Source organism: Chenopodium quinoa, unplaced genomic scaffold (assembly GCF_001683475.1).
Source record: "Chenopodium quinoa cultivar QQ74 unplaced genomic scaffold, ASM168347v1, whole genome shotgun sequence".
In the NCBI taxonomy this organism is placed as follows: Eukaryota; Viridiplantae; Streptophyta; class Magnoliopsida; order Caryophyllales; family Amaranthaceae; genus Chenopodium; species Chenopodium quinoa.
Window position 1 is genome coordinate 92,451 of NW_018743783.1, and position 14,123 is coordinate 106,573.

The 14,123-nt window shown below is 32.1% G+C and overlaps 1 protein-coding gene across 1 annotated transcript; it reads left to right on the forward strand.

Annotated features, from left to right (window-relative positions):
* The first annotated feature begins 1,213 nt into the window (after window positions 1-1,213).
* On the forward strand, window positions 1,214-8,534 carry LOC110684870. Its single transcript, XM_021861309.1, has 3 exons — window positions 1,214-1,364; window positions 6,973-7,074; window positions 7,177-8,534. Exons 1-3 carry the CDS (start codon window positions 1,214-1,216, stop codon window positions 8,532-8,534), a joined length of 1,611 nt encoding a protein of 536 aa, XP_021717001.1.
* Window positions 8,535-14,123: the final 5,589 nt, after the last annotated feature.

The window sequence follows — 14,123 nt, forward strand, 5'->3', positions numbered from 1 at the left end:
TTTTCATAATAATAAAAAAAATTATGAAGGTGGTTGCTAAATTGGATTAACATCCCTAGTGATAATCTTTATTGCTTACAAAAATTTATAAAGTAATATTAATTTTAGTCAATAGTGAGAACCAAAGTGAATAATAAGAACTAGAAATCAATCTCAGCCTTTAACCATGCTCTATCTAACGGGTCACTAGTTACTCACGAGCTTATCAAGCCGATTTATAGCTTGCTCAACTCAAGTGTAGACAGCTCGAGTCGAAACACTTAAACATTGATTTTATTAGTTGAGTTATAACTTGCTCAACTCGTACTCATTAAGGTTACGAGTTTGAGACGAGACAACTCAAGTCGAGTTTAGACCAAATCAATCTCGATTTGCTCAATTCAATTAGTATATATTTATGAACATTGATTGTTTACTCAACTTATGGCATGCCAATATATAAACGTTGTTTTGCTCATTAATACTTAATAATAATAGCAATAACAAGAAGAATAATTATAAAAAGAAAAAGAAAAATTCATGACAATAATCCGACCTTTAGCCCATTCTTTTTAATAATCCGACCTTTCGATTATTATTTAATAATCCGACCTTTGGGGGTCTTTAACTTTTATTGGTCCCAATCGGTCATGTAATCTGTTATAACAGGTTATATGACACGTGGCGGCCTGTGATTGGTCAAAAAAAAAAAATTAAACCAACCCCCCATCCCTGGCAACAGCCCCTGGCAGCCACTTCCCTTCTCAGCCCCACCTACAAAACCACTTCCTCCCTCTCCCCACCGCCAAAATCGCTACCCCTTCCCCGTAACCCCCTCCCATCCCCCCACACAGCCACCACATAAACCCCTCCTCCACGCCCATAAACCTCAAGCCGCCCTTCCCCCCCACCTAGAAACCCTAGCGGTTAGGGTTTTTGATGGTGGGGGAGGGGTGTTTGGAGGTATTCGGGAGTGATGGAGGTGGTTTAAGGGAGTTCGACCATTTAAGGAGATGCGATGATGGGGGAGTTCGATAAAGGAGGGAATTGAAGGAGTGCGGTGGGAGGGTGGGTCGCGTCACCGGCGTGGGGGGGGGGGAGGAAATCGACGCGCAGGAGAGGGGGCAAACCGGCATAGGGGGATGGTGGTTCTGGGGTTTGGGTGGTGGTTCTGGAGTAAGGCGGTTTTCGTGGTGGTGGTTGACGATGGGAGTAGGCTAGCTGGTGGAAGGTTATGGCTGGGGTGGTTTTTGTGGTTGACCTTGATAGGATCAACGATTTTGGTGGCTTAGTCGGTGGTGGGGGTTGCTGCCAGGGGAAGGGAAAATGGAGTAGGTGGCTGGTTGGTGGTGGGGGTGGTGGTTTGGGTGGTGGTGGGGATGGTGGTGGGCTGCCAAGGGAGTGGCTGCCAAGGGATGGTGGTGGCTGAATTATTTGTGTTTTTTAATTTTTTTTTTTTTTTTTTTTTTTACCAATTATGTAGTGACACGTGTATTTTAAAACAAAAAAAAAAATTTACCTCTTTAACCGGTTTCTGGTCAAATGGGACCAATAAAAATTAAAGACCCCCAAAGGTCGGATTATTTAAAAAGAATGGGCTAAAGGTCGGATTATTGTCATGAAATTTTCCTTAAAAAAATGGTGTGAAGGGGGCATTATGTACTTGATAAAATTAAATCCTAGGATCTAATGCGCTGAATAAAAGTTTTAAGCATGAATTAAAATGTCATTGGGAGAATGCTTTGACCGTGATGTATTTGTAACAAAAATGATATATACTCTGTATAATGTTATTTGAAAATGTCATTGGGAGAATGCTTTGACCGTGATGTATTTGTAACAAAAAAACTAATGATATTAAGTGTTAGTAATGATATTCATTAGTTTGGTAAAAATAATTATTAAGGTGAGTTACTTATATCTTAGGGAACTCGTGCTCATCAAGGTTACGAGTTTAAAACGAGACAACTCAAGTTGAGTTTTGTCCAAATCCATCTCAATTTGCTCAAGTTAATTAGTATATATTTATAAACATTGATTTGCTATGAGCAGAATAATTATAATAATAATAATAATAATATGAGAAGAATTTAATAATAATATTATTAATAACAACAACAATAATCATAATAATAATGACACTAATAGTAATAATAGTAATAACAACAATAATAACAATAACAAGAACAATAATAATAAGTATAATAATACTCCGCAACCAATATTACCAAAACTTTTGAGATAACTAATCAAATTTAATTTAATATTTTTATCATAATTTATACATTTTATTGTTTAGATAATGGCTATGTAATTATATGTTAATACTTTACTCTAGAATTGTAATTAATGACTAACATTAATGATACTTAAATTTTTTTGTAAAACAGCTAATATTATCACTAGAGATGTTAATCGAGTTGAGCAACTCGAAGTCGACTTGGACAACGCTTGGTCAAAACTCGACTTGAGTTGTCTCGACTCAAACTGTTAACCTTAACGAGCATGAGTTGAGCAATACTAATACCAATAAAAAATTAGTTATACCAATACTGATACCAATAAAAAAAAATTAACAAGGATATTTTATTTTTCGCAATTAAATAAAAATATTATTGAACTACTCATGAGCTTATCAAGCCGAGTTATAGCATGCTTAGCTCGAGTATAGGCAACTAGAGTCGGGTTTAGACCAAGAAAACTGGGTTTGGGTAAAGTTCAGCCACAATCTTGGTAATTATCAAGAAAATCGGGTTTAGGTAATGTCCATCCACAATCTTGGAAATTATCAAGAAAACTGGGTTTAGGTAATGTCCAACTAACCATAATCTTGGTAATTACCTAAAAAACTGGGTTTAGGTATGTATTATCCATGGACATAAGTACTAATTGATAAATTCTCTCTACGGAAATACAAAATTAATTTATATGATTTTTGATTTTCATAATTAATAATAAAATTACCAAGCTATTCACGAACTTATTGAGTCGAGTTATAACTTGCTTAACTCATTCTCGTTAAGGTTAACAGTTTGAGTCGAGACAACTCAAGTCGAGTTTTGACCAAGTGTTGTCGGAGTTGACCTCGAGTTGCTCAACTCGATTAACACTCCTAGTAATAATATTAGTTGCTTCAAAAAAAAATTATAAAGTATCATTAATGTTAGTCACTAATTACAATTATAGGGTAAAGTATTAATATATAATTACAATTGTTATTACAAAATCATTCCCTAAACAATAAAATGTATAAAATTTTGATAAATAATTTAAATTTAAGTTGATTAGTTATCCCAAAAGCTTTGCTAATGAATTTTGAAAGGTAATATCCATATTAATTAAGCTCATGTAAAAAAAATATACTAATAATAATAATAACAATATCAACTCTCTTCATATAAATAAAAATAAATAACAATAACAAAACTAATTAACAAAACTCATAATAATTAGCTCGAGTATAGGCAACTGGAATCGGGTTTAGACTAAGAACACTGAGTTTTAGTAATGTTCAACCACAATCTTGGTAATTACCAAGAAAACTGGGTTTCAGTAATGTCCATCCTCAATCTTGGTAATTACCAAAAAAACTGGATTTTTTTTCGTAACTTGATATATAGGTTAAATAAAAAAGCTATATAATGTCATAAAGTTAAAGCCCAAACAAACTTGGGCCCAATGCTTGACTAACCCAAGCCTTAAGTAAAAGCTAAGTTATTCTTACTACTGAAAGAGAGGCTAAGTTTCTCTTTTTATAACCTCTCTGTGTCAATACTTTCTATTTATTTTCAATGTGGTACATTTTACTCAACACAAAATTACTCCATATGAATAGTTTTTTCTTCCTCCTTTATCCCATTACATTGTTTCATTTATTCAATCTTAATCATTCTTGTCTACCTTATACAAAAATATTTCATCACCATTTAATTAATTTCACATTAATTTAAAATGTGTTAGTTGTGAACATAAGTAATAGCTTCTCTCTATAGAGGTACCTATACAATAAAATTTATAAAATTATTAAATTAAGTTGATATATATCTATCCCAAAAGCTTTGTTAACCAATTTTAGATGTTAATATCCATCATTTTTCTATCTCATCTTCTTATTACATTATTTCACCTCTAGTGATAATATTAGTTGCTTTAAAAAAGTTTATAAAGTATCATTAATGTTAGTGAGGACTTTAGTAAAAGTTTGACATAATTTTTCTTTTGATAACCACTTTTAATTGATACTCTTTATTTTATTTTATTTTCAATATGATTTGAGCAAATCTCTCACACATATTTCTCTCCACTCTCCCCATTACATTGTATCACTTGTTCAATTTTAATCATATTGCCTACTTTGTACAATAATATTTCATTAATTTTCCTTAACTTTTCTCTAAAGAGGTACCAAATTATTTTTTAACTATGATATTTTATTTTCATAATTAATAACAATAATTATCAAGCTACTCACGAGCTTATCGAGTCAAGTTATAGCTTGCTCCACTTGAGTCGAGTTTTTACGGAGCATTGACCGAGTTGTTCTCGAATTACACAACTCGATTAAAACCCCTAGTAATAATATTAGTTGTGGTAAAAAGATATTAAGTACGGAGTATTAGTAATGATAGTCATTAGTTTGCTCAACAAGGTGATGATATTAATTATTTAAGGTTAAAAAAAACAAAAAAGGTTAATTAAATCTTTAACTATGATTAGAATTTTACAATTTAATTAATAATTAAAAATAAACCACCACCAACACCATCATCACCACCGCACAACCAACTCCACCGACTGCGAATTCCCACTGGCGATCAGCCCCACCTTCCCCTGCCGGCAGGGCGTTCATCGCAGCCCGTCGCAGGCCTGAGAAGAACAACACCTTCCCCATCGCAGGGTTCCATGGTCGTGGGTTTCGGGTTATAATTAGGGTTTAGGCGGGTCGCCGGCGGTGTCGGGGTAAGGGGAAAGCCGATCTGATGTTCACCATGCCGGCGGTGGGAGAGGGTGGGGCCGGTTTTGCTTTTAGAGAAGGTTTTGGGGATCGCCGGAGATGGCGGAAAGCAGGGAAAGGGCGGTGGTAGGTCGACGCCGGCAGAGGGGGGTGGTGGGTTGGCTGGGGAAGAGATTCGATCGCCGGCGGTGGGTGGAGAAAGCTGGTTGGTGGTTGCCGGCGTCGGTGGTGGCTGGGATTTCGTTCATTTTTTTCCAGAAATTTTTTATTTTTTTTCTGATTAATTTCTATTTTTAAAAAGATTTTAAAACATTTTCTAAAATCATTTAAATGATTTTTGCTAAAAAAAAACAGAGGGCCCACATTTTTTTTAATGGTGTATAGTGTGCCACCTAAAATAGCTTAGGGTGATCAAAACTTATTTGATCACCTTAGAATTTTCATTCTACGTGGGTTGGGCCTCACGTAATATAAAAAAAAAAACGGATTTTGCATTTTCTATGGCTTTTTATCCTAAAAAGCTGGTCTATTTGCTAAGTAACAGCCATACACTGATTATATCAATTATCACTATAAACAGCTAATGCTAAGTAAGTTAACAGACATTACTTCTAACTCTAGAAAATGTCAATGAATCAATCTGAATGAACCGTGTGAAGAAGCAAGATAGAAGTCCTTTCAGAGTATACATATTGCTAGCATAACCTGTAAAAATTATTTCACAGCATAATCTGTATAAAAACACAGAACTTATTCGTGTAAAGAAACAAGAAAGAAGTCCTTTCAGAGTATACATCACTTTGACTTTTATACCATTCACATATCATGTTTGACTTAATTTTTTTATTATTATAAAATAAATAAATAAATGTTAATATATAATATATCATTAGATTAGTCACAATATTTATTTTCATAATTTAAGTTTGTTACAATTTTTGCTAATAACCAATTACAGATATTAATGGTTAAATTACGTCTCAGCAAATTTACCACTCAATTTAAATAAAAAAAAACAAAAAAAAAAAACAGAGGGAGTAATATATTCGAAAATGTCATGCTCTTAGTTTAATGTTAATAGTTTGTGTATAATCGTATAAGTAGTTAAGTACCAAGTACTAAGTAGTATTGTGTCAAAAAAAAATAAAAAAAAATGTACTAAGTAGTAGGCTTAAGCTAGGTTGCACGGACACGCCACTTGGCAGGCGTGTCCGAGTCGACACGCGTGTCGGATACGGACACGCGGTGACACGTGTCCGACACGCAGAAAACCGTGTCCGTTTTTTTAAAAAAAATTCTGATGCACGGACACGGACCGTATCTCCCCAGACACGGTCCGTTTTGTAATGGACACGCACAAATCCTTTTCAAGCCCAGCTTCCTTCATTCTCTATCACATTCTCACAAAAATTGAAACCCTAACTCCCTAAGAAATACCCAGCGACAACCACACAGCCACTCAGCCCGTTAGCTGTCGCTTCACCGTCGCCGGTTACTTATCACCGTCGTCCGTCACTCGTCACCTGCTGCTTGTGCTCGTCTTCTCTCACCGTCGCTAGTCACAAGGACTCAGTGATTCACAACTCAGAACTTTCTTCGTCCGTTCGTCGCCGCTCGCCTGCTAACTTCGTCGTCGCTCGTGACCGACATTGTTCGTCCTCAGTCACCACCCACAGTCTCATTGTCGCCCGTCGTCCGTCATCAGCCACCAGGTATGGTTCTCTACTTTGTTTTTTTTTTTTAAAATTCAATTAATTTTCTGAAATTTAATTGCTCCTTCATGTATACATTCAATTTATTTAACTTTAATTTGATTAGAATCAGGAACAAGTGTACATAATTGATCCTTCATGTATACATCCTGTATACTGTAATGTAATTTGGGAATGAACAACTGAAAATTTGATTTTTGATACTTTGATGTATACTGTATAATTGGCTAGTTGCTGGACTTGTTGGACTCATTTAATTAAACTTTAATGCATTTGATATGATCATGAAGAACTGAAATTGTATTGTTGTCTTGCTGATATTGTCAGGAATGTCTTCTAGTTCCTCTGCTTCATGCAATGTCAGTGGTAGTAGTAATTCATTTGAGTCTATGAAAGACCCCTACCCTTTGTGGAAGTTTGTTGTTAAGGGTGATAGAATATTGGGTGGTGGAGGAAATTATAATTGAAAATGTAACTTTTGCGGCGAAGTTAAAAATGGTTCATACACTAGAGTGAAAGCTCATTTGCTAGGTGAACAAGGGAAAGGGATTCAAACTTGTAATAAAGTGAAAATTGATGACCTTGCTAAACTAAGAAAGCTTCATCGTGAATCCGAGGATTATAAAAAATCTTTGTTACCAAAAGTTCCACCTTTTTCAAATGAACGCATATCTTCTCACACATCAACTAAAGCTACATCAGTGAGACTAGGTTCAGCTGATAATGTAAAGAAGAGGAAATCAAACAATACAATTCCCGATGCTTTTAATATGAAATCTCTTGACAAATTGGATTCTGAAATTGCTAGGATGTTTTACACAGGGGGGTTGCCTTTTAATCTTGCTAGAAACCCTTACTATGTTAGTTCATATACAATTGCTGCCAATTCTAATCTCTCTGGTTATAAGCCTCCTGGATACAACAAACTTAGAACAACTTTGCTTTGTAAAGAGACAGAAAATGTGGATAGGTTATTACAACCTATTAAAGCCGCATGGAAAACAAAAGGTGTTAGCATTGTTAGTGATGGGTGGAGTGATCCACAAAGAAGGCCTTTGATTAACATTATGATTGCTTCTGAAACGGGTCCTATGTTTATGAAAGCTATTGATTGCTCGGGTGAGATTAAGGACATAGATTTCATTGCTACCTTATTAAGTGAGGTGATTGATGAAATTGGAGATCAAAATGTTGTTCAAATAATCACAGATAATGCAAGTAATTGTAAGGCTGCAGAGGAATTGGCTGAGGGTAGGTATCCTTATATATATTGGACACCATGTGTTGTTCATACACTTAATCTTGCAATGACAAGCATTTGTGCAGCTAAGAATGTGTTGAATAATGTTGAAGTATATGATGAATGTCATTGGATAATAGAAGTTCATGCAGATGCCTTGTTCATTAAAAATTACATAATGAATCATTCGATGAGGCTTTCAATGTTCAATAAGTTTTCTCCATTAAAACTACTTTGCATTGGCAATACTCGTTTTGCTTCAATTGTGTGCATGCTTAAAAGGTTTAAACTCCTTAAAACATCACTTCAATCAATGGTTATTAGTGAGAATTGGTCCTTATACAAGGATGATCAACGCGGGCAAGCCTCACATGTAAGGGAAAAGATTTTGGATGAAATATGGTGGGAAAAAGTTGATTACATTCTTGATTTCACATGCCCAATCTATGATATGATTAGGCTTTGTGACACCGACAAATTTTTCTTGCATTTGGTTTATGAAAGATGGGAAATTATGGTTCAAAAGGTGAAAGATGCCATCTTCAAGAAAGAGGGTAAACTAGATTATGAAGAATCTACCTTCTTTAACGTAGTTAAAGGGATTCTTAGTAGTCGTTGGAGTAAGGGTAGTACTCCACCCATTCATTAGCACATTCTTTGAATCCAAGTAAAGTTTTACTTATTTAATTCATCTTTATTTATTTTTCCTTGTTTTTTATTTAATTTCTTATGGCTAATCTTATTTTGTTGTTAAAGATTTTACACGGAAAAATGGCTTAATGAGGTCTCGGGACGAGTTGCTCCAAATGCCGACAATGAAATTTCCACACAAAGATTACAATGCTTTCGAAGGCTTTTCCAAAGTCCCGATGAAAGATTCAAGATCAACACGGAATTTGCAATATTTTCACAAAAATCAGAGAGGATCTTTCTCAACATTGATTGTATGCATGATATGGCTTTGATGGATGATAAAAATTGGTGGGCAACTTATGGTTCCCAAGTGCCTATGCTTCAAGGTTTGGCTTATAAGCTATTAGGTCAACCTTCTTCCTCTTCTTGTAGTGAAAGGAATTGGAGCACCTATAAGTTTTTCATTCTTGCACTAGAAATAAGCTTACTCCTAAACGTGCTCAAGACTTGGTATACATTCATAACAACCTTCGATTACTTTCTAGGAGAAGTGAAGAATACACCAAGGGGAGATCTAAGTTGTAGGATGTGGGTGGAGATGAGCATGACAACCTAGGAGATGTTGGTATTGTAGAGATGGCCGAGCTCTCACTTGATGAACCCGAGATGGAAAATATGATTTTTGATGATACTTGGTGATGGTGAAGAATGAAAATATTAGTACTTATGTTTATTTTATTTATGATTTGTAAAACTATTATTAAGACATGTATTTGGTTTGATGGTTTCTTGATATGTATGCGACTATGTTTGTACACTTTATTTATTTACTTGTTCTAACAATATTGTGTGTTTTGAGGCTAATTATTTAGTGTTTTATTGAATAGGTTGTCAAATTCTTGTTTTTTTTGATATATTATATGCCTTGTTATACGCCGTAGTCGTGTCCCTATCTTAGGATTGCCGTTTTCCCGTGTCCGTATCGTGTCCGTGTCGGTATCCATGCAACATAGGGCTTAAGTGCTTTTAGCAACTTGGTGGGCCTGGTGGTTCTCGTTTCCTTTTGTCCTGGTTTATTCTTAGGCTTTTGTCTCCTGGTACTACATTTTAGGCTTGTATTAGTACTAGAAGCTCGCTACTTTGGACTGTTGTAAAAATGTTTAAGGCCTTTTAGGAAATTGTTATTACCTACACCCCACTATAGTTAGTAGTACTACCTACACCCCCCTTCCCTACCTTTTCATGTAACTACTATCTTGTTGAACAAAATATTTTTTTGAAGAAAAAACGGGGAATAGATTAGGTTAGAGTAGTAGAGTTTCAGACTCAGGTTGGATGCCCGTAGGCGATCCCAAAATATAGCCATGGCTATTAGTTTGGTGTTCAAAAGAAGCTAAGTCATGTTGTAGAGCATTAATACAGACATTTGGAGGAGTTTCTAAACTACAAATCTGATACATTTGGAATTGATCTCCTCTAGCATGCTTAGCAAGGATGTCAGCCACTTTGTTCTTTCCCCGCTCTCCATAGTTGATGGTGACTTCATGGAGAAGCTCCAGCTGCTGCCTGCAGTTAAGAATAAAAGACAATAAAAGATTAGCATTATGGGAATTAATGTCTTCTACTGCTGCCTTGAACAAAAAAATTTACTCACATTTTCTCTCTCCTCAAAATTGTACCTACTACTACATTTTCTCTCTCCTCAAAATTGTACCCACTTTTCACTCCACTTTCTCTCTCTTAAACTACTAAAATCTCTCAAATTTCTCTTAAAAAAAAATCAAAATTCGCTTAGATTTCAATTAAAATATTAGATTTAAAAGATGAACAAATCTAGGAAATTTCATCAAAAGAAAGGTCAAAAATCAAATTGTAAGTTATTTTTGTTTATTTTTTGAAGAAGAAAAAGTTGTAAAATCCTAACTTTTTGCCTTGTTTTTCTAGTTATTCTCTCTACATATACTATTAAATTTCAGTAATAGTAGTTCATTATTCTTATAATTTTTATCTAATAATGATTTCTTATGATTATAGTAGAATGATGTTTGGTATTATCTATTTCAAGTTGATTGAACTTGTGGTGTGTGTTATTAGCTTGTAAAATTACTGGACAAAAAAAATTAAAAATATAGTTCAATTGCCTTAATATAATGGACAATTTGAGCTATTTAGTAGGATCATAGAAATGTAAATTTAGTTCGTCGTGGAATTTTTTTTATTTTCTTATAAATGTTCATTTTCATTTTAGTAAATATTCATTTATATATTAGTATATGTTCATTCACATATTAATAGATTATCATTAAAATCTTCATAGATGAAATAAGAAATTTCAATTAGAGTTTGTGATTTCTCATAGTTTTAATGGAAGTGATTCTTATTATAACTATTAAATTATGTTATAAGAATTTTTCATAATTATAACATAATTTAATTAAAATTAAAATTGTTATTCGGTGAATTTTGGCTAGTACATTTTATCTATCATAAATGTTCATTTTAGAGACTTATGTTCATTTGTAGAAGAATTAATATTCCAATTATAATTGGCAAAAAAAAATATTCAAATTATAATAACTAAAATTAAAGACAAATTATCAATTAGATTTATGAAATTGAACCATCAATAATCATTTATTATTACTTATTTTGTCACTAAAAACTTTTATATGACTAATTTTGGCTAGTAAATTTTAATCTATCTATTGTACATGTTCGTTTTAGATAGAATTCATGTTCATTTACGATCATTTTCTTAATATATATTCTTTAAATTTGATACGTGTTCATTTTCGTTGCATTACATGTTCATTCTCATATTGAAAAATGTTCATTCTCATATTGAAAAATGTTCATTTGCAATTTAATACAATATTAATTTTTATATCTAAGCATATTCATTTTATACTTATTCATTCTCATATTAACAGAGATATATTTGTTAAAAATTTTAATACTTGTTTGTTATTAATAAATTGTTCGTTCTCGTATTGAAGATTTTCATTGGACTTTTGGTAGATGTTCATTTTTATGTTGAAAGATGTTCATATAAATTGTAATAATTGTTCATTATCATATTGAACTATGTTCATTTTCTGGCAATGTGTTCATCTTTGTTTTTCTAAATGTTTATTTAATTATCCTGTTTTATTTATAGTATATTTTGATTGTTCCTAACATCTTTCTTTACAATACTTTGATCTCTTATTACATAGGATAATGAAATAAAAAAAAAAGGTGAAGACAATTATGTATATATTGAGGAAAAGATATGTATAAGTTAAAGGAAAACACAAAAGTATCATAAGAGTAAAAAGGGTATAACTGTATGACAAGGACGATGATTCTATATACTTTTTATTTATAATAAATGTATAGATTGAAAGACAATAATCATTTTGTAAGGCACATAAATATGATATGTATACTTTTTAAGTTTAAGATTTTCACTTTTTTTTTATTGTTTTTAAACTTAAGCATGTGTACATTTGAAAAGTTAAAAGAGTTCTTTTTAATGCTTAAGAAACAATGACTATATATTGATTTAAAATGATATTATTGTTACATAATATATGTATTTAGTGGATGCCCATTATACCTCTATGATTATTCTAGGATATTCTAGATATTAGATTTATTATTCTACAAGAAAACCTAATTGTGTGTGTGTATACATACATATATATATATATATATATATATATATATATATATATATATATATATATATATATATATATATATATATATACTCCCATATCATTCAGTAAAAATATAGATCTATTCTCTCCTCAACTTTCTTCCCTTTCTCTTTAATTTTATAACACGTTATTAGCACCAGATCTAGCCAACCGAGCAAATTATCAAGGGAACTTGATAGTCTCAATATTAGCAATATCAAAGCAACCATAAAACTCAATACGACGGATTCATTTGATTGATACCGCAAATATAGATGTTGCCAAAAGGTACGCTTATATCCCTTTTGACGATATGTTAAAGTCATAGTAGTAGTTATATATGCACTTTTTGTACATAAGCCACAATCAAAATTAGATGATATAGCGTTAATCGATTGAGTGGATCACCTAGAGAGTTAGTTCTCATAGTCAAAGTTCCACATATGATTTATAAGTTCTTCAATTAAATTGTTTTAAATAATTTCTTGATTGATAATATCTACAATGTTAATAATCTTCGATCTGCTTTAAGCGATATTATATACGGACAATGATATTCATCCATTGAAATTGCATAATAATGAGTTAATGACCATTAAGCCTCCTCATATCTACTTATGTTTGTTGTTTTGTTTTGCTCCACATCATAATCTATTTATGTTTGTTGTTTTGTTTTGTTTTATATATTTTTCCTGAGCATATTATATAGTCAAACACAATTAATTTCATATACTATATTTAATTGACTCGATGTTTAAGATTAAAATAGTTTTGTATTATTCCAATTCACCTGCCTTCAGCCTCATATAAACAACAATATTTATTTATTTATTTTGGTGTCTTTCAAATCATGTCATAATCTTGATCTCATTGATACTCGTATTTGATAATTTTTCATAATTGATGGCATCGTTGAATGATCAATTGTTTAATTTCTTTTACTTATTTATGTTAATATTAGCACATAAACATGTAATTGTATTTCTAATTAGTTTTTGTAAATACTTAATTTGTGGTCAAAGTGGTTAGCACACCTTAACAATAACTTCCAATATTTTTTTTCCACCTATATTGCAGCTTCTGTTATTGCTACTTACGGTTTGCACTATGTTTATAAATACATGTGATACTTCTCTAAATAAAGTAATCAAAATATATACTTTTCTATCTACTTTATCTTTCTATCCTATTCTCTTAAATCTTATTATAGATCCATAATTAATCAACTTATGAAAAGATTAATTTGGTTTTGCGATTCTATGATTTCCTTGATTTAAGTTTTGATCATAAAGGTAGAATTGTTGTCAATGTTTTGACTTGACTTGATTGAGAGTATTTTAGGAATGAGAGAATTAAAGTGTTTGCTTATGATCTATATAAAGTTCATTAGTTCAATATTTGATACAAGTATTAGATTTGTTTATGTGTGAATATTAAATTTCAAAAAAAAAATATTTACTTATTTTGTGCTGAATTTACATGACAATACATGAAATATAGCAGTCGATTTGTTACATGGTAGAGATGATTGTTTATAACGAGGGCTTGCTTTATTAAAGTGTATTTCTCAGTTTAGAGTAATTAACGAAATAAGTTGGCACGTAGTTGCTAACAGTAACAAACATGTTCGTTTGATATTAGTGAAATAGTGGCCATGTGATTATAGTTGCTTATGAATGAAGATTTTATTGAATATGCAACTTATATTATACATACTGTGATATAGCATAGCCTTAACCATAAAATAAGAAGGTATATATTTATAACACTATTGACAAACATGCAATGAGAGAATCTTCTAAATATCTATTAATATATAAGTCAAAATATAGTCATGTGGGGTACAAGAATATCTAATTTTTATAATTTTTGCTAATGTATAATTAAAGATATTATCAAAATAAAACGTGCATTGGCATGCGTGC